The sequence below is a fragment of the Zygosaccharomyces rouxii genome, assembly GCF_000026365.1.
Source record: "Zygosaccharomyces rouxii strain CBS732 chromosome D complete sequence".
NCBI classification, from domain to species: Eukaryota; Fungi; Ascomycota; class Saccharomycetes; order Saccharomycetales; family Saccharomycetaceae; genus Zygosaccharomyces; species Zygosaccharomyces rouxii.
The window spans coordinates 812,054-834,512 of record NC_012993.1 but is presented as its reverse complement, the minus strand read 5'-3'; the positions used below and the strand labels follow the sequence as shown (position 1 = coordinate 834,512).

Sequence of the window (22,459 nt, the reverse complement as noted above, 5' to 3'; positions counted from 1 at the left end):
AAAAAAAAAAAAAAAAAAAATGAGAAAGGGTTACTACTACTTGGAATACGGTACTACAAAGCTTTGTAAAACTACAGTAGGAACAGCATCGAATATGTCAAGAGTTGACTGGAATCAATTGGGTACTTCAAATCCTCTTCTATCACCTGCATTTGTGGTTTCCTCTGCTCACCATTTGGTATTTACATCCGGATGTCTAGGTACTGATGATCAAGATCAATTGCCCGAATGTCCAGCTGAACAGACTAAAAATGCATTTGAAAATTTGTCAAAAGTTTTGGAGGCAAGTGGTTCATCATTGAGCAGTGTAATCAAGGTGCTACTATTTGTAAAGGATCCTGCGTTGGTTCCAGTTGTTAATCGAATCTATCAAAAGTACTTCCCCGAGAAGCCTGCGAGAAGCTGTATCGTAGTAGCATTTCCAAATCCCAAAGTTCAGGTGGAATTAGAATGTGTAGCTGTAACTAAATCTAGAGAATCTAAATTATGAGCTTTCGTGCATATGTCGGTTGTTTGGTCGATAAAAAAATATTGGACAAGTCCGGATTCGAACCGAAGACCTCCCCCATGCTAAGGGGGCGCGCTACCAACTACGCCACATGCCCTTTAAAAGCTTAATTCTAAGACTGGAAATGCCGTTCAAATTCCAAATTCATATCATTTAAAAAGAGTAATAAATTGATAAATCCAGTGAACCACCCTGTGCATCAGATTCCTAATACATTCTTCCTAATGATAACTCCTTATATCGAAAATCTAACCTAAATATCAAAGCGCTATAAAACAATTGAAGCTCTGTCCCGTTTCCTCTAGTTCCGAATGCACCAGTACCCTACTTCGGATTCCCATTAACCTTTATAGATTCTAGTATGTCTAAGGTATCGTGTCCACGATCAAACGGCTTCAGTTTCCTAACCACATGCCTAGGAACACCTTCCCACTCGGGGAAAAATTCCATACCCATAGACGTAGTCGACCACCAACTGTATGGTAATAATTTACTTGGCATTTTTGCACCGTTTCTCCACGTACCACTTGCACCACCAGACGCAATACCACCGCAACCTCGAGGACCCGCAATAACGCTATATTCTTCTCCACTTTCCTTTTCCTCTTCCTGGGTCCTCCCTTGTCGTAGTCCACTGTTATGGCGACTTTGTAGCTCGTCTGTTAATTCCCCATTTCTCGTGCGTTCTTTGAAAAGTGGATTCTCCTTTACCGGATACATGACAGGTCTATAACCACTAAATAGGATATCCCTCGTTAACTCTCTTGATTCTAAAAATTGTGTAGTTGGTACCCGAGGCATAGATCTAAATATATCACTCGAACAGCACTTTCTCTTGAAGCTACGAATAGTAGCAGTACTAAACAGCCGTTTACTCATCATTTCAATGATTCACTCGTAGTGTGCACCTTGTATTAATCTAGCCAGCAGATTTTGGTAAGACAATTAGCTGAGGTATTAGTAGCATATGATTTCAAATCATCAATTTGTTCTCGGTTTTATATATGCAGACTATGCTTCTGTTGGAAATGCACCCTTCAGAAAGTCTCGGAAATTTCGGGGTGTGGAAATATCGGCCCTACTGTATCACGTGCTACTTTTATGATTCATTTCCTCTCTTTCTCCATAATAGAATAACGAACTTATCAAGACAACAGATAACGTTTATACAGCATTAAGACCAGATAGTGCATCATAGTAAGACTCAATTGGACGTCTTCGTATTCCATAAGCGCTCGTTCTCTTAATCTTGTTATCTCTATTTCTGCCGGTTGGTGCTTTCTTTACTTATCTGCTCCTTCTATAGTCCTTGCCTTAGACTAGCTCTCTCGTATGCACCATGGAGTACGTAATTACTTGTGGATCATTATAGGGTGTATTTTTAAATGTCTGTGCCCGATAACGTTTTGTTAGTTGAAGTTGCATTTCAGATAGTCCAAGAAAGGTAGGATCCATTGGATCCGAGCGAATTAAACGATAATGCAGATTGAGAAAGAAAACAAGTACCTGATACGAGCTGTGAATGGCAAACTATTCAATTATACATTTAATAGATGAACAGTACAATAATACAATAATGCAATAATACACCTTCATATATAGATATATAGATACCACGTGAATATCATGCGATAATCACACCACGCTATAAAGCCGGGTAACAAGTCATAAAATGATAGAGACTTTTTTTTTTTCCTTACCTCTTCCTCTTTCTCATATGAGGTGGGCGGGTTCAATATTCGATGGCGTTAACTTATGTCTTAAACTTCCTATTGAATTAACCAAAAGTGCAGGTTGTAGGCGTCTAGTGAAATCCAGTTTCAGTTTCTCATTTTTAATTTATCTTCGCTAAAAAGAAAAGAGAAAGAAGGGAAACAATCAGCAAAGGAATATTTCCATCTTCCTTTCGACGTGCATTTTAAGATAATCGATGTGTTGCGACTGATTTCAACCGATATATTGCGTACTGCCTTTTATTGAGTTACCAAAGTGTGATAACACTATTTTTATTCTACAATGGTTAAGAAGCGGAAGTCGAAGACTAATAGTAGTAATGTTACAGAATCTGCATTCAACGGTAATGGTAATAACATTAATAAGGAAGAATATATACCTTTAGGGGCTTTAAAAGATGAAGACATGTTAGATTTAAAGATGATTTCACTGGAAGAACTATTAGCTGAACGTGAATTAGATTACGATGCTCGTTTCGAATTTTTAGATAGGTTATTAAGGGACTCAAAGAGCTGGAAAGATCCACAGTTGAAATATTCGTTGTTATTAGAAATGGTTATAGTGGCTCTCTTAACAACAAGAGCTGGTCTTTCAGTTTTAGCACTTTTAAAACCGTCTGGTTCAAATCCATCAATTCCAAAATGTATTTCGAATCAGCGTAAATGGCTAGCACAAGTCGAAAGAAAGGGCAAATTACATTCTGATTTGATATCCCAATGGCAAAGTGATGATGATATCTTTTTAAAATTTTTGCATTTTCTACTCAAGAATGAAGATGTATGGTTACCTTGTGAAAATGTTAACCAGTGTGAGTGGAAAGTACCGCTATCGTTTTTGATACAATCCAAATATAGAGCAGCAGAATTGATTTTAGACCCCAGTTACAACTTATTGGTAGATTATTTCTTAGCAGTGGTACCACTTTGTGAAAAATGGCTTAGAAGAGCCATTTCATACGGTAATGGCGTTCATTTAAAACGCACAGTGATTAATTACAATCGAGTTTATGATTTCTCAGGTTATTTCACCTGGTACACTTTACAAACAAGAGGTTCCAACCATCCCTTCGTGTCTCAACAAATTTTGTTCGATTTGATTGACTCTGACGATAAAGAAATAGAAGCGGTTTCGCAAATCGAATCCAACGATCAGGAGGAGAGGATACAAATAATAGATCAAATACGTTCTGCTATTCAAGATATTTCCTCGGCGTCATTGAATAGTGGATTCTATGGCGATGAAGATCGTTCTGCTCTTGAAGAATACTCAGACAACTATCATCATCAAGTGAATCAAAATGAGCAAGTTTTTTCATTTGATTTAAATCAGGATGGGTCATTGGAATTGCCCAATTTAATGTCTCACGCAGCAGTGCGACATGAAATTCTAATGAAAGTTTTAAAATTGAATAATTCATCTTCACCATTATTACAATTACAATTTAAAATAGTTGCCGGACTAGTGGATCCTTTGACTCAACCGGCACCTAATGATAAACACGTTATATCTCTCGATTTATTGTATCAGATGTTTTTGGGATTTTTGACACCTGAAATTCAGCAAACTCTAGAATTCGAAGAAGGTTGTGATTGGAGATTCCATGTTTGTTTTAATATGCAAAAGATTATTGATGCCTCTTTGGTTAGATTAAACTTTGACGATTTTGAGCGGCTAAATTCGATTAACAATAGCGACGATAACGTCGATTGGAGAAGTCAGCTGGATAAATGGTTACCGCATGGATTTAATACTCAGGATTTAGAACTCATCTGCATGGTAGACATCATTGCCGTTTACACAATATACAAATTATATGAACATTTGCCAATACAACTAAATCCTTTCCTATCATCACTCATATCGTTATGGAAAAATTTGACCTGTGTCATTCTCCTTGGTTTAGAAATTGATCGTATCGAAGAAGAACTCGAGACGTTTGACACACCTTTAATGGTACGTGCTACTATTCGTGGTGCTGCTGCCCTAAGGGCCATTGTAGCTACGGTGTTGAACGGTCACGTTGAGGCTACTAAGCATGATATCAAGCACGAATCATTGAACACTTTCATGTCTCCTCACGGAAGAAAGCTTTGTCAAGGTGCGCTCTACGCTGAACTAAGATCACATGCAGCTGCTCTATTAGCACTTGGTTCTGAACTCGAAGATGTCACAAGCCTTTTCTCAGATTTACAACCGGGCGACCGTTTCGACGAAGATGTCAGATACATGTTCGAGTATGAGTTTGAAGATTATAACGATCTTTCATCAAGAGAAGAAGATTACTCAGGATTCGACAAATATGACGATTACACAGATAGTTCGAAGACTCATGCGCGTAAAGGATTTGGTAGAAGATGTAACTGCATTTTTGATGACGATGAAATGTTAGAGGATGAGGATTATGAAAACGAATACGAAGGTCATAAAGCTCCAAAACAAATTCTACCACAACAAAACCCAACTACATCAGTGTCAATGTCAACGACAGGTAAACCCCATGCAATTAGGTCTGGAGGTTCATTTGAATTTGACTACAGTGGAAAAGATTGGAGAGATATTCCTCGGATGTCTAATCTTTACTACTCACCAAACTACCATTTCGTTGAAGATTTAGATCCGAACACAATTATTTCTTTGACAAACAAAGCTACCAAACAAAGTCTCAGCAAGATAGAATCATTACTTCTCTTAGGCTCTGTGGCTACCTGTGTGAAAAACGAGCAAGATGAAATTGTCTTAGGTAACATTACAGAGCTTCATCACCAAAATGGTAGCCGCGGTTCTCAAGTTATTGACAAATTGAAAGATATTTCACCTGATGATATTTACGAGATGTGGTGTAAAGATTCGACTTTCGAAAAAATGGTATATTGTAATCACGAAGTTGCATGGAGACTGATGGATGAAATGTTGATGTGTAGTGGGTTTCGTAGAGTTCTCATATGGTTTATTACCCACATGGAATTAAATCACTCTTTGATTCACTACATTTTTGAACTGGTAATGGGCCTAAGGAAATCTTTTGATGAAAACAACGAAAATGATAATGGGGACGAATCAATAAGCGAAATGACCAAGGAGGCCCCTGAAGTACGAACTTCTTTGCCTTTTTCAAGACAAGGTTCGATACAGTTGTCCAGCATTGAAACTAAAATGCTTTTACAAGAATTTTTCACAAATGCCGCCATCTTTTTGACGGAGAAATCCAAGGAGTGGATAGGTGAAGAACCTATGGAAGATGAAGCTACCATTAACGATGGTGAAAATGGCAATGTGTCTCTTTATGCAGTAGGCCTCATGAAATTAATTTGCCTGATGGTCAGAGCTTTCATTAAAAAGGGTAAGTTTGATTTCCGTGAATCTGAATGTGTCTTTGAATTGCAAACGCTTTTGATGAATTGGATTGCCATTATACCGGAGGCCAAAGATTTATTCTTTGAATTGAAAGCTCTGGTAGCAGAAGTGCATAGCGATCCAATGGATGATGAAGAGTTGAGTAACAATCCACCAGATTCTAATAAGAAGTTATCTAGTATGGTTGAAAATGATAATATTAATGGGAATGAGGCTGTTGATTCGGAGTACAATCGAAAGCTAATAAGTCTTTTATCACCCGTTATGCATCGCAAGGAGGAAAATGCTGCTGTGGTAGCGTTGAGGAATTTCATTAAAAAATATTCCTTTGATACTACTGTTCCGCTAATAGGGCGTAAGGTAGTCTACGAAGGTAATGAGATTTTACCTCTGCCCGAATCTGAGACTCCAATGAGTCTCCTTGATTATCTGGTAGATAACTATCCTCCTAACGTCGAGCACTACGAGTAGGTTATTATTCCTATTATTATTAGTAGTAGCACATTATTTCATTTCATTTTACTATTACCTTTGCCCGTAATACCAGATCAATGTAACTATACATATATTTTTAAATAATCGTTCAATTCTAGCATTTTGTCACGAATGCCCAAAATATAGTATTTGGGTTCTTCCACTAAATCCGATAAATTCCCCCATAGTCCCATGAATTTTTCCATCTTGAAAAGTTTTGTCTCTACAGCATATGGATCATTAGAGTCGATTTCTTGAGCCAGACAGTGTCGCACCTTATCCATGTCATTAGAAAGGTTTTCTTCGATCGTCTTACCGTTTTGTTTTAAAAGCTGGACGAATACTTCTTTTCTTTCTTCCAACTTCATCCTTTTATAATAAAATAACAGTTTCGAGACAAATGATTCCTGATCTTTCTTGGAGGTAAGAAAATCTTTAATATTATATTTTTTGAATGAAGATTTGTTATCATTTTTAATATCCATGAATATCGTTGTCGGAGTAATATTTGATTTAGAAACAATATGAGCCAAATAATGGTACTTTGTGGGTTCAAGATCCTCCTCTTCATCAAAATCTTCCGATTTTATCTCATCCACTGGCTCAACTTGGTCTCCCGATATAGCATGTGCACACCATTCTTCAAATACATCCTCTCTAACTGAATCATCTAAAACTCTGAGGAAATCAGGATCATCACGAATTTTTTTCATTTCAAATGGCCAAGCTGAATAAGGATTTAAGTCATACCTGGTGAATAAATCCCATAGTGCCTTTTTATCCCCAGAGATATCTACAGGTTCTTCGACAGATTCCGTTATTGGAATATTCAGCGGCTCCTCGCCTTCACCTTCACCTTCACCTTCATCTTCACTTTCTGACGATGAACTATACCCTGCAACTAAGCCATTTTGCGCATCATTATCCTCCCCATCATTCTGATCCCGATCTTCTTCCTTTACCTCTTCCCCATTTGCTTTGTCTTTCTCTTCATCTTCATCCTTTACCTCTTCCCCAGTTGCTTCGTCTTTCTCTTGATCTCCTTCTGCCCTCTTAGCTTCTCTTTCCTGTCTCAATTTTACCAAATCCGTTACCAATTCCTCATAAATGTGCAATCCACCAGGTGAATAACCTCTTGCCAATCCTATTAGTGCCACTAATTTATTTTTATCCAAGGCATCAATTAGATTTCGACTTCCTTCATCAGGAAGATTCCAAGCAGATTCGTTGGTTTCTACATTGTAATAAAACTTCTTGCCAGTATCACAGATTACTAGGTGCCAACCGTGGTATAGCTCCAAAGCTACATGTGGTTTTGATTCAATTTTTTTGAATCTTTTCACTCCTCTATTCTCATCCATTTCATCAAGGGATTCTGGCTTATGCCAAGTAGATTGTTTGGTAACAGCATTGTAATAGTATTTCCTACCATCAGGAGCAACGTATTCGCGCCAGATACGAGCCATTGGCACCTTATTACACTCTTTCTGTGCTTTAAACTATATGCGATGAGCTTTCGTAAGAAATCACCCGTGGCTTCAATATTGGGTTAAAGTTCCCCGAACTTTTAAGGCCTCTTGAACGCACTCGCATACATACGGTGGCAAAGGAGGAAGACCATTAAAAGGAACCTTTTCACAAGATTAATTGATCAGAGTAATAGGAACCTCGTATCAATAACTTTACAAAATGGGATCCAGAAGATACGATTCAAGAACTACTATCTTTTCACCCGAGGGTCGTCTATACCAAGTGGAATATGCATTAGAATCTATCTCACATGCTGGTACTGCCATTGGTATCATGGCTGAAGATGGAATTGTACTTGCAGCCGAAAGGAAAGTTACTAGCAAACTTCTGGAACAAGATACTTCAACGGAAAAGCTTTACAGGTTGAATGACAAGATTGTAGTTGCGGTGGCGGGTCTTACATCAGACGCTGAAATTCTAATAAACACTGCTAGAATCCATGCTCAAAACTATCTCAAAACTTACAACGAAGATATACCTGTAGAAATTTTGGTGAAAAGGTTAAGTGATATTAAACAAGGTTATACTCAACATGGTGGTTTAAGACCTTTTGGTGTTTCCTTCATTTACGCAGGTTATGATGATCGTTATGGTTACCAATTGTATACGTCAAATCCTTCAGGTAATTACACCGGTTGGAAAGCCATTAGTGTGGGCGCTAATACTTCAGCTGCTCAAACCCTACTACAAGTAGACTATAAAGATGATATTAAGGTTGATGGTGCTATTGAATTAGCTCTAAAGACTCTGTCAAAAACAACAGATTCTAGTGCTCTTACTTACGATAGGGTCGAATTCGCTACTATTAAATTGGGTGAAAATGGTAAATTGTACCAAAAAGTGTTCAAACCTGAAGAAATCCAAACTCTATTGGTAAAAAATGGTATCACCAAGGCTGGTGAAGATGAAGATGAAGAATAAAATGCTTGAAACTGGTACAAATCTTCCAGTATTTTAACGTTCCAATTGAAGGTCGTGTGTCGTGATTGAGTCATGGGGGATATAACCTATTCTAACCTTTTGGAATCTTAAAATTAACTATACTACTACATATATACAACTATATCAACAACTAAATATAATAGTAATAACGACGAGCAATTGATACTTTGCAAGATTCCTTGCCACTATCCTCTTAGCTGCTGGTAAGGAGGATGAGATCTTTTATTACCACCAACGACGTCCCCGTTGGCTACGAAACCCCTTCATTCCCATCGCTTTATTGGCCTACAGAAAGCAGGACTTCATTACACGTTATTTATGACGTTAGTGCTATTTGGAAATTCACATTATACTGGTCATTAATATTCAATTTTGGGTTTTACGCATTAACAGGGTTATGGGCAAGTTTTTCACATAGAAAGCAAGCAGGTGGATTATGGATAATGGCGCTTTATTGCACATATGGAGGTGTACAAGGAGTTGCAGTTGGTACAATTACAGGATTTTTGATTGGTAACATCTATTCATCGGGACTTTTCTCAATGTCGACATGGATTCCTTTTTGTTGTGCGGTTGCTCAAGTCTTATACGATTTTACAGCTAGTTTTAGTAGTTCCGCATCAATACTGTAATTAAAGTGCTACAATGATGAATTGAAGAGAGATGATAAAAAAACAGCAATCATAATTCCAATAACCAACCATCGTCGCCTTGTCATTACACTCGGTCAAGACGTCACATTGAACCATGACAAGGATCAAGATTCTTCTGGTATCCCATAGTATTCTACGCGAAAATGACGGTAATACGGTTTGGACTACTTCGCATTTCCCCAATTAGCTTGAAGAGACACGGTAAAAGGATTAGAAACCCCTGGTATGATCGTCAATCAAGCCCTCTGGCTTAAAGGCAACGCATCTTCAAATGGAGCAGGGCCATAGAGCGTGCTCTTGTAGTAGCTACAGAAGCGGCCAGTTTGGCCCACAAGATATCTTTGGCTAAACATACAGCATCAAGAGGTGCGTTTGAAGTTGCATCCCGTGCTGCTCATACGAAGTTTCATTCTCCGCGATTCTATGAGATCTTTGGAACCAGTGGAAAGCCTGTTACCAAGACGTACTACCCTGGAGATTTCCTTGAAAGCGGTACTAGCTTGTACTTCAGCTATGGATTCGGCTGTGGAGATCTTGGTGGCTAAATCCATTAAGCTTCTTTTTGTTCCTTCTATGCATACTCGGAAATGCTTCTGGAAGAACCGCTTTCCACTACGTCATAATCAATGATGCTTTCACGTGGTCAAAAATTCTTCTTTCGAATAATTTGCGCCCTTACACCCGACAGCGCCTCGTTCTTTATGACAGAACCCACACATTAGAAAGCTCACGATAGAAAGAAGCGCCACATCACATCCCACGAGCACTTAATTTATTAAAATAGTCCGTTCACCCAAAAGGAGGGGGGTGAATGCTTAAAAATAAAAAAAAGTATATAAACAAACGGGAACTACCAACGTAACTCTCTTGAACCTGATCTTTGCTTCTTTGGTGTCCGAGAAACGAAAACTAATTCGAGAGAATTCTGCAAGTAAGATAACATGGGTGGTGAATTTGTGGAAGCTATTTACAGATTTGATCCTCAACAGGAGGGTGACTTAGCATTACATCCAGGTGATAAGATTGAAGTTTTGGAAAAACCATCTCCAGAATGGTTTAGAGGTAGATGCAACGGTAGAGTTGGTATGTTCCCATCCAACTATGTGAAACCAGCATTTAGCGGTGGATTTGACAGACCTGCAGCCCCACCTCCACCACAATACGATCAAAAGGCCATGGCCTCACAACCTAGTGGTGGTAATGCTATGTGGCAACAACCATCTCCATACCCACCTCCATCTACTAACTACTACCAACCACCACCACCACAGCAACAACAGCCACAACCTATGGTTGTCCAGCAAGAACAGGGCAAGCGCCATCACGGTTTGGGTAAATTTGGTAGTAAGTTGGGTAATGCTGCCATCTTCGGTGCTGGTGCCACGTTGGGTAGTGATTTGATTAATTCCATCTTCTAATCTTTTGTTGATTGATTGATTGAGTAATTAAACGATTATCACATTTCTTTGGTTTTGATTTTATTTTTTGTTTTTATTTCATTTCGTTTATACATTTGATGCACAGGGAGAAGATCTAGGAAGCTAAGAAGAAATGAGTATGTGTAATAAGGAAAAATGATATACGAATATTTTCATGAGCGGTTAATTTTAGTATTCATTACGGCTTTTGTTTGCCGGGGTGTTCCGTGCAAATATAGAAGAGTCACGCACGGGCTAAGTTAGAATCTAAAATGATATAGTAATGCTTTACTTTTATTTTTTGGAAAAAAAAGTAGAATTAAAAGTACTTGCTGTATGTATGATAGATTCTATAGACCACGTTTAATCTACTGCGGAGGCTCAATTTAGGGTCCGTTAATTCTGCCACGTCTCTTGTCCATTCTTTACGCATATTACGAGGGAGTAAGGTTAATCCCATTTGGTAAACAGTCGTAACTTCTATTGCCAATAAACCTTGATTCCAATAAGATTCTTCGGCTTCCACTCCATCGTAATTCAACAATCTTTCAGCATTGTTTAAACTCCTGCTCAAGATTTCCTTATGTTGAGATTCATATGACCACAATCTACCGATTTTGCAGAGACGATATGCAGAAGTCGTTAAGGTATAGATAATTACCAGTGCTGGTGAAAGTGCAACTACACCAAAGACGAGTTGTTGAGATTGTAACATGCGATCTATACCATTAAGCGCGAGTGAACCATCAACTTTGGTCTTCTGTATTTGAATTAATAACGAACGTATTAGTGCACCAGATGCAATGTTCCGAACAGGATGTTCTAATTGAGTTTCATAGATTTTTAAAAACTGGGTTAAATCTCCTTTTTCCACTTGTGATACTAATTGTTCTTCATTCAAAGGCTGACTCGTATTTTCTTGCATAAAATGAACTATCATTCTTGTTAATGATGATGATTCTGATGATAATGTTCCTTGTGACATTACGGCTATACTACTATCATCATCATGACGCACAGTAGCCCAAACCTGTCTCAATGGCGTGTAGACCCAATTGATAATAAGCCCCCTGACAAAGTCAATAACATTCTCTTGTACAAACCGTTTAATAGTTTCACGAGACTGCCATAATGCCATTAAAGAAGTTGGACCGTAACATAGTGCCAAGAAGGCAGCTGGCCAATACCTAGTAACAAAACTTGGTGGTTTCACCGGTGGTACATTTCTAGTGACGGCAGTAGTAGCACTGCCAATTCCCTCTGTAAGCTTTTCAGTGGCTTGTAAAATCTCAACAATGTTAACAGAATCTAATTGTAGAAATTGGCTTAATGCATTTAACCTGCGTTGTAACTCTTCTTTTGGCGGTAACTGATCTCCTGCACGGAATTCCACCATAAGACGACCAAGGGACTCTGTATAACGGTTGGCAAAGTCTTCACATTGGGTTAATCTACTAAGTAAATCAGATCTTATTGGATGTTTGGGCAAACCTGGTAACGATTTCCAAAGACGTTCAGGTGCTGTTTGTAGGGAATATAGCAATTGGTTACGTTGTGAGCTTTGGGCAGATTTGAAATAACGAACAGCTTCATAAGCTCGTGGTAGTTTTAATAGACATTCATTGGTCAGTACGTAATAGCAAAGTATGGCCACATAGTTAACTGTCAATGAGTCTTCCTTAATCTCTTTTAAAGTTTTAATTGGCAATGAGATTCGACGGTATTTGCCCTGTTGAATAGATCGAGAAACACTTTGAATATAAGACTCTAATTGTTCACTGGGGGATCCCCGTTGTGACAATTTATCCAATGATTCTAATACGTACTTATCAGTTATCATTGGAGCTTTTTTTTACTTTTGTTAATTAAGCAAGGATAGTAACGCTGAGAAATTAATCTTGATCTTGATAATTTACTTAACTAAAATACCTATAAGAACGCGCTGCCTTTATCTGACCATGCCAACTGAACTAGTTCTTATGGAAAGATACTGTGAACCAATCCTGAATTGAGATGTAGGTTCCAAAGTTTTATCATGCCAAATGCATTTCGATACCGTTCGAGGTAAGCTCTTCCCTCTTTCTGCATCGGGGTTGACGTTCTCATCAATTGTTGGATGAAGATCAAGGGTCTCTAAGAAGTGTTTTATTGGTGTCAACATACTGGTCTTATCAACACCATAACTACAATCTTCATCTTTATGACGCTTTACAGTTGGCTTTAAGGGTACTGCTTGTGAACGAACGTCTGATCCGATATCACCAGATTTGATAATAAAGAAATCATCTAATTGCAACTTGGGAGTTGTTGAAACGTCTGATTCTCCGCTTAGCACAGGAGATTTATCCAATTGCTGTTTATTGTGGGGTGGTTTTGAATCCTGCTCCCCCTTCTTCGCCGGCATTATTTCATCTTTGGCCCTTGTAGGTACAGTTGGTATTTCACTTCGAGGTTTAGTTTGGACATGGGAATCAACATCTTCATCAATATCAGTATCAGTATCATTTTGTGACGTTCTTCCACCTTCTTCAGCTACTTGCTTTAAGAAAAGTACCAGAGGACTATCATTAGCAACAGCGCTACCACGAAAAGTTTCTACCGGTTCATCCATTTTGCAATGAATGGTAGGTTCACCATCAGATTTCATGGTATAATAACAACATGGTTCTAAAGCTTTGTAATAATCTGGCCCTCTAAACTTATAATGATAGTGAAATAACCCATGCAGTCTTAGATAGTCGCCATTTTCAGCTCTTTGGACTAAAGAAGTCTTGGCGACATCCTTACAAGCTTCACTGATGGCGTCAGCGATGCTTCCGTGGCTAGCATGAGGACACATTTCTGCAGCAATTACGCGTGTTACGGCGGCAGCTGTAAATGCACCAGCTTTTGCTGCCTTCTTAGCTCGATTACGTACCGCAGCCACCATAGCTGCTTCTGCTGCGGCAAGGCTAAAGTCGTATCGAGCCTTTTTAATGCGTTGAGCAAGAATGGTTTCAGGGCCCTCTTTATTGAGCCATCTTCTTATTTGATGTTTTTTGGAAGATCTTTCCCGATTTGCTTCCCCTTGCGAAGTGGAAGATTTCTCAGGTGCTCCTACCCTTTTGTTGCACCAAAACCTTATTTTATGAACCTTCTCTTCAGATTCTGACCCCGTAATGGTAGTAGCAGGAGCTGCAGCTGTAATTATTTTAATTTCATTGGCTTCAGCGGTTATAGTGCTGTCTTTAGCGCCATGTTCTATTGGTGATACAGTACCTCCATCCCTGAGGTGAAACTGCTGAGGCTTTTCAACGGAAGCAGTCACAGAGTTTTTGATTTGGTTTTCCACTACTTTTTCCTCTTTGTGCAACCTCTTTGTTGGTTTTGTGTCATCGTCAACCGCTGAACTGGTAGAATTTTTGAAAAGAGGACTAGACACTATAGATCTCCAATTATTTCTCTTATTGCTCCCCCAAAAAACGGGAGGATTATTAGAATAATGAAATGTAGTCCATGTCTCATCATCAACTACCTTAATTGAGACTCTTGGAGAGATTTCAGCTTCATCGGCTTTTCTTTTCCCACAAACACTGTGAGATACAAGAGTAATAGTTTGCTTTGTCATATTACTTGGATGAAAAGAAAAAAGGAAATCGGTTTCTCAAATGACGTGGGATTTGAAGGTTTTCTATACAGTACAGAATCCTTCTAAGTTTAAGGGTTTGGTAAAAAAAAAAAAAAATAGTACATCAAGATACTAAAATTCAAGTAAAAACATGGAATCTGAGGAGTTACTTGAACTTTTGAAAGCGTTGAGAAAAGGGAACTTAATTTATACCACTTTTGTGAGAAAATATTCATCCCCTGTACAAAAAGCATTAAACTGCAGAACTTCAAGTATAAATTGCGAAACCACTAATACTAAAAATTGAAAGCTCTTGATTTTGTGGATCTATCTGAAGCTATTAGATATACTAGCGAAATCCTTTGATATAATATAATACAATATAATTAATTGTGGCGCCGTCAGGTAGCTCTGACGCCTCAGAAATACCTGTACAAGTCATTATCATAACGTTCGCCGTGATATATGCATACAAAGCCCTATCTCTTCTCTGAGAAGCCCTAGAAATTGTTTTTTTTTTTTTTCTCTTTCTTCCAACTTTCGGTGAAAGGAAAAAAAGAACACCTGCATATCGAATATTGAAAAGATTCTTTGTATGGCTAGCTTAGAAACGATTGAAGTATCACACTAAGGCCTCAATTGATAATCAACCATGTTTAGAAAGTATGTTTTTGAATCGAAAAAGTATTGTAGAAATCCAACATAGAAACTAACCAAATATTTTACAGATTCGCCAAGGAAGATGTCCACTCACGTTCCAACGTTAAATCTTCTGTGCAAAGAAGTCTTAAGAGTAAATTAGTGAGCCAATACCCCAAGTTGGAAGATGTTATTGATGAGTTGATCCCTAAAAAAAGTCAAGTGGAATTGATAAAATGTGAAGATAAAATCCAACTATATTCCGTGGATGGTGAAATTCTATTCTTCCAAAAATTTGCAGAGTTGATTCCCACGCTGAAACTTGTACATAAATTTCCAGATGCATATCCTACAGTTCAGGTTGATAGAGGAGCCATCAAATTTGTGTTATCCGGTGCCAACATCATGTGTCCAGGTCTAACTTCACCAGGTGCTTCACTTCCAGAGGCACCAGGTTATGAAAAGGACTCTGTGGTAGTCATTAATGCAGAAAATAAGGAAAGCGCTTTGGCTATTGGTAAACTTATGATGAGTACTGAAGAAATTAAATCAATTAATAAGGGCCACGGTGTGGAAATGATCCACCATTTGAGCGATCCGCTATGGCATTTTAATTTAGATTAGGGGATATGATAAGATAAAAATTAAAGGCTCGTAATAATAGTACTTATAGTAATAATAGAAATAAGAAACAGTGATAGGGCTTTGCTTGAGTGGTGTTGGACTTTTGATAGGGTCATTAATGTTCGGATTGCTTCCTTTTAACATATAAAATATCACCATTAGTGAGATTCAAATCACTGACAGGTGTGAAATCTTGACTGACTTCCTCTAATACAGAGGGAGCAATGAAATAGGATAATGTAATTTTTAAGATGTTCATGCTCAATTGTTGGCAGATAATGCGTTTCAAGTTTCTTACAGTATAACTCGAAAGTATTGTTAAATTTAATATCGTTTGTGTCTCTTCTTGCTTCACTCGTAGACTTAATATTTGAGAACCCAACCAGGATTCTTCAATGCCTTCGATTTCATATCTTGGAGCATATTGGTAGTACAATCGGCACCATAGTTCGCAACTTTTATCGTATTGGACTAAACCCCGGGATACTTGAGAAACGAAAAACAATCTTGCTTCCTCACGTTCCTTCTTTGATAGTAATGAACCATTTAAGATATTCAAATGGTTGAATCGTGCTATTACCAAATAAAATTGAGCTAAGCGATCTTCTCTATTCTCGAAGAAAAGATTTCCATTCACTCTGAGAGAATGAAGCTCTGGAAAACCAATATTTAACTGATCTAATGTCTTCCAATCGGCTATTAAATTATGTGATAAATCTAGGTTTTTCAAATCAGTGGTTGGAACATTAGAAATATTTTCGATGGCATTATGAGAGAGGTTCAAAGTATGTAGGTTCCAACGGGACAAACTGGGTGGGAGGTACCTTATGGAGTTACCACTAAGAATTAGTTCCCCAACTGAAATTGGAAAATCCACGTCAGTGCTATCGATATCTTTTAAATAGTTCTTGCTGGCATCGAGAATTTCCACGGAGGGAAAGATTTTTAATAATTGCCTTAGTTGATTTAGATCAAGGCGGCAATTGGACAAATAGAGTACTGTGACAGCTGGGAAAGAATATTGATCCAAGCTATGCCATCCCTTGGTAAAATAATTCCCGGATAAGTCTAAGAATTTCAAGTCTCGGAAATGACTGATAAATTCACATATTTCTCTGACATCGGCTAAAAGATTGTACGAGAGATCCAACTCGAAAATATTAGAGTAGTTGTTTGAAATTTTATTGCGGCCGCTTTCCAAGCAACTGATTTTACAGTGATCAAGGCATAATCCCTGGAGCTTTCCCAAGTCTTGCTCCTCTACTGTCAGTTTTTCGAATCCAAAACTTTCCACTCTTTTCGTTCCCAAGTAAATGTCTTCCTTCTCCCTCTTAGGTTTGCCATATTTCTCTTGTAGGGCTTCATAGAAGGAAACACCAGAGTCTAATAGAAGGGACCATTTGGTTTCCTTTAAGAATGATCCAGCATTGGGCACAGCTGTCTTGAAATACTCTTGATCATCAATCGTACCGGAGTTCCTACCTCGTTTGGAATCATCCCATTCTACACCATAAGTAATTGATCCAGGCCACCTATGAATCTCGCCAACAAATCGAATGGTACAGGATTTGCCATCTATCTGTACCCGATCATTTACTTTATGAACCATCAATTTTATGTTTAGTATTTTCAGTTTGAATTCTGCAGCTCAAAGGCCTTTGTAGCCTACGCGCGTCGTAAATGATAGAGCTTAGAATGTAGCTGCATGTTGATAATAATATACAAATCCTACAAAGTCTTTCTTGTTGGGAGATGACTTGCTTTATATAGTGAAAATCCTTTTTATCAAACCGTAGTCATATTTATTTCTTTTCAGCGTCAATAGCACTGTCAAGAGATGCAAATAACCCATCCAAATCGAATTCCTTTGACCACTCTGAGACCATGGTAGCCTGTTCGACCTTCTCAGGAGGCTGTTGTTGACCAGCGTTAAGAGAGTGCGTTACAGCATCCTTAGAGGCCTTAGGAAGAGTCCATCCCTTGATCTTGCCGTCTCTCCAATCGTTCAATACTGATAAACCTGCACTAGCCATGTTGGGAACACCACCCTTGCCCAATCTACCCCTCTTACGTGAGACGTGAATTAGGAAGTGTTTGGTAAATGTATCAGCATCACCGGCTGGGATCGGTGGTAACTCATAGAGTTTCTTGAAATCTTCAGTCATTTCAGGAGATTTGGACAATCTTTTAATAAGTAATAAAACAGCAGGATATGGATCAACGATGTGCTTGGGTGGCAAGGCATTGAGAAGAGCCAGCTCAGCCTCTTGATCAGTCTTAGATTTTTTCTTGGTTTCACTAGGGAAGCAAATACCTGGAGAATCCAAAATCTTTAATCGGTTGTCGACTTTAATTTCTCTTAAAGAAGTAGTGACACCTGCTTCATTACCCACGGGACATGCCTTAGACGAACCGTTACGACGGGAAATCAAAGCATTAATGACAGAAGATTTACCCACATTTGGATAACCGATGACACCTACAACAATAGATCTCTTTAAATTGTTATTGGTAGCATATTTTTTTAAACTCTCCATTAAAGCATTGGCGGTGACGCTTTGACTTAACTTTTTGTTGAAGGAAGTAGCTGTCGTAGCACCAGGTGCGGACTTTAGAGGAATAGTGGGGAAGCTTGACCTCAAAACATTCAACCATTGTTCTAAAACGTAAGGTGGAATTAAATCGACCTTGTTTATTAGAAGAATTAACCTCTTACCTTGACTTTGCAAAACAGCTTCTTCCACCTTTCTAGATCTTGTACCTTCGGGATCTCTAGCATCCAACACATAAAGAATAACATCAGAAGCATCCACCACTGCCTTAAAAATTTTATCATATGCTTTCCTGGATTTATCTAACTCACTATCACCTTCTTCACTATCACCATAGAAGTCAACATTGTAATTAATCACATCGAGATTGTCGTCATCTTCATCCATAGCATCAGGTTCACCATTGGCATCCTCGTACTCTTCAGCAGCATGCTGAGCTGATTCCACAAGGGCAGCAAGACCGTTTTGGTCCTCTTCATCCTCATCTTCATTCATATCTTCATCCATCTCACCGGCTTCCATGGCTCTTCTTTTAGCTTCTAATTTCTGCTGCTTAGCTATTTCCTTTTCCTCAAGGGACTTCACTTTAGCATGTTCAATCTCTTCCAAAATTTTACCTTTGTAGGGGAAAGAAGATGGAATACCAGGATCCTTCTTGGATTTCGACTTCCATGTTGGATCTTTCTTGGTTAACTTTCTCTCCTTACGTCTATGAGCGGCTGCCTTCTTCTTTATACCTTCTCTCAAACGGGTAGAGGTTCTCTTTGAAGTCTTCTTTCTCAACGCCATTCTTAATAGACGTTTTCAACTGACCTTAAAATGAATACTGGGGAACAGTAACGATTTATAAGGTTACTTCGATATTTATATGTGTAATGATCTTGTATATAGTTCTTTTTTTTAAGCTCATCTCATCTCATCGCATCCCATGTACCGGAAAATTTTCATGATGAAAAAACAATGCTTCGTTCTTGATGATTTTACTTTTTGTCATGTGACATGGTTAATGATAATACAGATGCAATCAGTAACCAATTTATTTATGGATGATAGAAGTTATGATAGAATATATTCTATTAATCATTCAGTTTACTGTCTTTGTCCTTGAATTTTGAAAAATCCGCTAGTGAGAAAGCAGGTCTCAATCCTTTTGATACCTGCGGCGAAGATGCTGCTGACGAACTATGGAAGTTGGGCGGTCCTGTGAAGCTAAGCGTTTGGTGAATTGGCTGTCGAGGACCACTTTGACGCACATCCTCACATATGTTGAACATACTTTTACTTCTGAATTTAAATCCTTCCCTGTCGTCTAGCGGGTAATTTGCATCGTTGTTGCTGGTGTTTTCATTGCGATGCAAAGTACCTTCTTCCAATCTTGTCTGAATGTCTGACCGTAGTTGGGAATATTTGATCTTAATGTAAAGGCTATTAATCCAGTTCTTTAATTCCAAAGCTGAACCCCTTTTAATGCAGAAAAACCAAAAGATAACAGCTATGAGGAGAAGCATGACAAATTTAAAAGTGCTTATGATAGGATGCCCACCGTATTGTGGGGCACCAATAGCACCAGCTAAAAATTTCTTTCCTGAAGTTGCAGCTGAATTGGAACTGGGCATGACTCCAACAGTTACATCATTTGCACCTGCCATTACACCTCCAGAGGCATAGAGTAATATTCTACCCAAAGTCCATGATAACTCCCTTTCGTTAATCTTTTCAGCACTTTGGAAAAGTGGATGTTGACCGATATCATCGATTTTATCAACACCTGCTCGAGGTAGGCCGAATCCTTCATGCAGGACGTTTAGTACCCAATTAGCTTTAAAGCATGAATCCGCCAGGAATTTCGCGGGAATATCATGGTATAACCCTTTTTGGTGGTTCGCTTGAATATTATCCCAATCATTACCACAAAATTCCTTGACCTGAGCGCTAAATTTTTCAAAATTGTAAGCACCGCCCAGTTTGAATACATCATTTGCTGTGTACCAATATTCTGAAGTACCAACAAATTTGTCGTTATAGAAATCTATCTGTGGAGCATGCACACCGTTAAAAAGACAAGGTTCATCAATGCATGGCAAATGCTTTAACAACAACGGGTAAATGGATTTCAGACATTGTTCATAATTACCTGTACCTAAAACTTTGAAATTTTTGTTCTTAAAGTCAAATGACGTCCTGCAGTTTTTAGGCATGCAGGGATCGCTCAGTTGTAGAGTACTAAAGTCGTCATCATCACGATCATTAGTATTTTCTGGTAAACTGTTAATCAGTTGGGCCAAATACCTTTTCCTTGCTTCATTAGCACCAAATCCAAGCCAAGTGCTAACAAATACATCCCATTTTTGTACTTCACCATTAATACTTTTCAAGTATACGGTAGTAATATCATCTCTATGTTTTTCTACTTCACCTGACACAGATGGAGCAAATGCAATTTGTGTAGAAGCACCACCCATATCCATAAATCCGAATGTAAAATGTGAAGAGGTTGAAGTGTCATAATCGTTAAAATGGCCAAACAGGTAATTTAAACCTAACCAACCGTATAAACCTTCAGTCTCACCATCAATTACTTGTATTTGGGATGAACAATCTTCTAAAAGAAAACCAGTAGAACGTTTGATACTTTTGCACAATTTTTTTAAAATCTTGTCTTTTTTCTTTGGTGGTAACATTCTCATACCAGCAGTTGCTTGGATAAATATTGGGGTATCTTTGATCTTTTCTGCAGGAATAATATTTTGCGCAAATTCAAGCAATGGTTTAATATGCTTGGAAAATGCTTCATGTGGTTTGTTCCCATATGAAGAAAGACCCGGCGTAACCTTCTTTGTCCAACCATCTTCTTGATAAATCTTGGGTACAGAGTGTAAGATATGTCCATGATTTGGATCTTCTTTTCTGTGGATCAAAGATTCCGGATCTTCCCATTTAAAGATATTAGCTCTTGAACCCGATGAGCCGGCATCCACTACTATACCATAACGGTCGTTACCTGAGTTTGGCATGACACTCCTTTAACCACTCGCTTCCCCCCCACAAATTAAACAGCTATTCTTCCTGACGGGAATTATTGTCTGCTTCTTCTTGGATTCTTGAGTAAAGATCAAGTTTGAATCAAGTTATGTTCCTATTAAGTTTGAATTCGGCATCCGCATGTGCGGCAAGCAACTAACCATACATAAATGACATAATAACAACACTACATAAAGGATTAAAATAAAAAAGAAAATAGCAAAAGGATCCTTTAAGCTATTTGCAACTCAAATCTTTGATGCAATATCTCTAATTTCTGAAGATGTTACAATTCTTACTTTTTCAGATTTTGCACCAAGAGCCGCGGATTGTAGCGCTAGATCAACACCAACCTTACCCACATCTTCACCATAAACTGGATGACTAAACAGTGATTGTAATGGAGTCCCATAGATAGCACTACTCAATTTACAGGTAATCCCATCTAGGAATCCTTTACTCTTTTGCCTACCCAAGAGTGGACCAGGACGTAGAATTATTGTATGATCAAAATCAAGAGCTAAAATATCTCTCTCAATTTCACCTTTATCTTTGAAGTAGGGGAGCATGGAATTTTCGTTAGCACCGACTGAGCTAACCAATACCATGGTTGTACATCCCTTTGTCTTGGCTGCTTTAGCCAATTCAACGTTTAAATCGTGATCAATCTTGTAAAAATTCTCTGCACTACCTGCAGCTGCTCTGGTGGTACCAAATGCACTAAAGTAAAACTTAACCCCGGTTTCAGGAAACAGTTGTGCCCACTTACTGCTGTCAGTCTCAACAATTTGTTTTACATTATCGGCATCAGAAGGTAGTTCCCTTCTAGTGATAGTAAAGACTTCTGTAAACTTGTCGCTGGCAATGGCATTTCTCAAGAAAGAACCACCACATAAACCAGTAGCTCCTAATATCAATGCGCTCATTCTGTGTGCGGTTGTTATTATTTTCTGCCTTTTTTCCTTCTCTAAGATTGAGTTGTAATGGAAGTAACGGTGATTGTTTAATTTCTCAGGGAACCCTAGCACGTCGTTACCGCCTCTTCCCACACGACAAGAGGAAAAATGGTGACAAGAGTAGACAGAGGTATACTGTACTAGATTGATTGATCTATTTGCACTTTCAAGTCGATTGGGAATACCAAGATGATAATCACTTGTAATATGACGCTACAGCTGAACAGCTGAACTACTGTCACAGTAAACCTTTGATTACCAATAGTTTCCCCTTCAAGATTTTATTCATGGGGTTCTCTATTAGGGTTAGGTAACTACCTCTGAATCACCCTTAATCCCATCGATATTTGGTTTCTCAACTCTCGTGACATGGTTGCACTGTTTAGTAGATGGTTATAAACTTAGTTCGCGTCTTTTTCAAACATAAGCGTGTCCACTTCGAGTTTG

General features: G+C 38.4%; 14 protein-coding genes and 1 non-coding gene across 15 annotated transcripts; 6 read left to right on the top strand and 9 right to left on the bottom strand.

Moving 5' to 3' along the window:
* Positions 1-19: 19 nt before the first annotated feature.
* ZYRO0D09856g (RidA family protein) lies at positions 20-490 on the top strand (the record flags this gene model as incomplete). Its single annotated transcript, XM_002496817.1, has 1 exon — positions 20-490. The coding sequence occupies one exon, from the start codon at positions 20-22 to the stop codon at positions 488-490; it is 471 nt and encodes a 156-aa protein (XP_002496862.1).
* A 42-nt stretch (positions 491-532) lies between these two features.
* On the bottom strand, positions 533-605 carry ZYRO0D09834r. Its single transcript has one exon. It is a non-coding gene; the product is annotated as a tRNA-Ala (tRNA).
* Positions 606-832: 227 nt separating this feature from the next.
* SUE1 (Sue1p) lies at positions 833-1,390 on the bottom strand (the record flags this gene model as incomplete). Its single annotated transcript, XM_002496816.1, has 1 exon — positions 833-1,390. One exon carries the CDS (start codon positions 1,388-1,390, stop codon positions 833-835), a length of 558 nt encoding a protein of 185 aa, XP_002496861.1.
* A 1,134-nt stretch (positions 1,391-2,524) lies between these two features.
* On the top strand, positions 2,525-6,067 carry CAF130 (CCR4-NOT core subunit CAF130; the record flags this gene model as incomplete). The annotated part of the gene is made up of 1 exon (XM_002496815.1): positions 2,525-6,067. The coding sequence occupies one exon, from the start codon at positions 2,525-2,527 to the stop codon at positions 6,065-6,067; it is 3,543 nt and encodes a 1,180-aa protein (XP_002496860.1).
* An 86-nt stretch (positions 6,068-6,153) lies between these two features.
* Positions 6,154-7,536, bottom strand: URN1 (Urn1p; the record flags this gene model as incomplete). The annotated part of the gene is made up of 1 exon (XM_002496814.1): positions 6,154-7,536. The coding sequence occupies one exon, from the start codon at positions 7,534-7,536 to the stop codon at positions 6,154-6,156; it is 1,383 nt and encodes a 460-aa protein (XP_002496859.1).
* A 223-nt stretch (positions 7,537-7,759) lies between these two features.
* On the top strand, positions 7,760-8,521 carry PRE9 (proteasome core particle subunit alpha 3; the record flags this gene model as incomplete). The annotated part of the gene is made up of 1 exon (XM_002496813.1): positions 7,760-8,521. One exon carries the CDS (start codon positions 7,760-7,762, stop codon positions 8,519-8,521), a length of 762 nt encoding a protein of 253 aa, XP_002496858.1.
* Positions 8,522-8,754: 233 nt separating this feature from the next.
* Positions 8,755-9,174, top strand: MAY24 (May24p; the record flags this gene model as incomplete). The annotated part of the gene is made up of 1 exon (XM_002496812.1): positions 8,755-9,174. The coding sequence occupies one exon, from the start codon at positions 8,755-8,757 to the stop codon at positions 9,172-9,174; it is 420 nt and encodes a 139-aa protein (XP_002496857.1).
* Positions 9,175-10,136: 962 nt separating this feature from the next.
* Positions 10,137-10,613, top strand: ZYRO0D09702g (SH3 domain-containing protein; the record flags this gene model as incomplete). Its single annotated transcript, XM_002496811.1, has 1 exon — positions 10,137-10,613. The coding sequence occupies one exon, from the start codon at positions 10,137-10,139 to the stop codon at positions 10,611-10,613; it is 477 nt and encodes a 158-aa protein (XP_002496856.1).
* Positions 10,614-10,932: 319 nt separating this feature from the next.
* On the bottom strand, positions 10,933-12,453 carry NCA2 (Nca2p; the record flags this gene model as incomplete). Its single annotated transcript, XM_002496810.1, has 1 exon — positions 10,933-12,453. One exon carries the CDS (start codon positions 12,451-12,453, stop codon positions 10,933-10,935), a length of 1,521 nt encoding a protein of 506 aa, XP_002496855.1.
* A 108-nt stretch (positions 12,454-12,561) lies between these two features.
* On the bottom strand, positions 12,562-14,220 carry ZYRO0D09658g (uncharacterized protein; the record flags this gene model as incomplete). Its single annotated transcript, XM_002496809.1, has 1 exon — positions 12,562-14,220. One exon carries the CDS (start codon positions 14,218-14,220, stop codon positions 12,562-12,564), a length of 1,659 nt encoding a protein of 552 aa, XP_002496854.1.
* Positions 14,221-14,872: 652 nt separating this feature from the next.
* On the top strand, positions 14,873-15,483 carry TMA20 (translation machinery-associated protein 20; the record flags this gene model as incomplete). The annotated part of the gene is made up of 2 exons (XM_002496808.1): positions 14,873-14,883; positions 14,949-15,483. 2 exons carry the CDS (start codon positions 14,873-14,875, stop codon positions 15,481-15,483), a joined length of 546 nt encoding a protein of 181 aa, XP_002496853.1.
* Positions 15,484-15,598: 115 nt separating this feature from the next.
* PAC2 (Pac2p) lies at positions 15,599-17,092 on the bottom strand (the record flags this gene model as incomplete). Its single annotated transcript, XM_002496807.1, has 1 exon — positions 15,599-17,092. One exon carries the CDS (start codon positions 17,090-17,092, stop codon positions 15,599-15,601), a length of 1,494 nt encoding a protein of 497 aa, XP_002496852.1.
* A 193-nt stretch (positions 17,093-17,285) lies between these two features.
* On the bottom strand, positions 17,286-18,824 carry NUG1 (RNA-binding GTPase NUG1; the record flags this gene model as incomplete). Its single annotated transcript, XM_002496806.1, has 1 exon — positions 17,286-18,824. The coding sequence occupies one exon, from the start codon at positions 18,822-18,824 to the stop codon at positions 17,286-17,288; it is 1,539 nt and encodes a 512-aa protein (XP_002496851.1).
* A 287-nt stretch (positions 18,825-19,111) lies between these two features.
* YND1 (apyrase) lies at positions 19,112-21,049 on the bottom strand (the record flags this gene model as incomplete). The annotated part of the gene is made up of 1 exon (XM_002496805.1): positions 19,112-21,049. One exon carries the CDS (start codon positions 21,047-21,049, stop codon positions 19,112-19,114), a length of 1,938 nt encoding a protein of 645 aa, XP_002496850.1.
* A 255-nt stretch (positions 21,050-21,304) lies between these two features.
* Positions 21,305-21,982, bottom strand: FMP52 (Fmp52p; the record flags this gene model as incomplete). Its single annotated transcript, XM_002496804.1, has 1 exon — positions 21,305-21,982. One exon carries the CDS (start codon positions 21,980-21,982, stop codon positions 21,305-21,307), a length of 678 nt encoding a protein of 225 aa, XP_002496849.1.
* Positions 21,983-22,459: the final 477 nt, after the last annotated feature.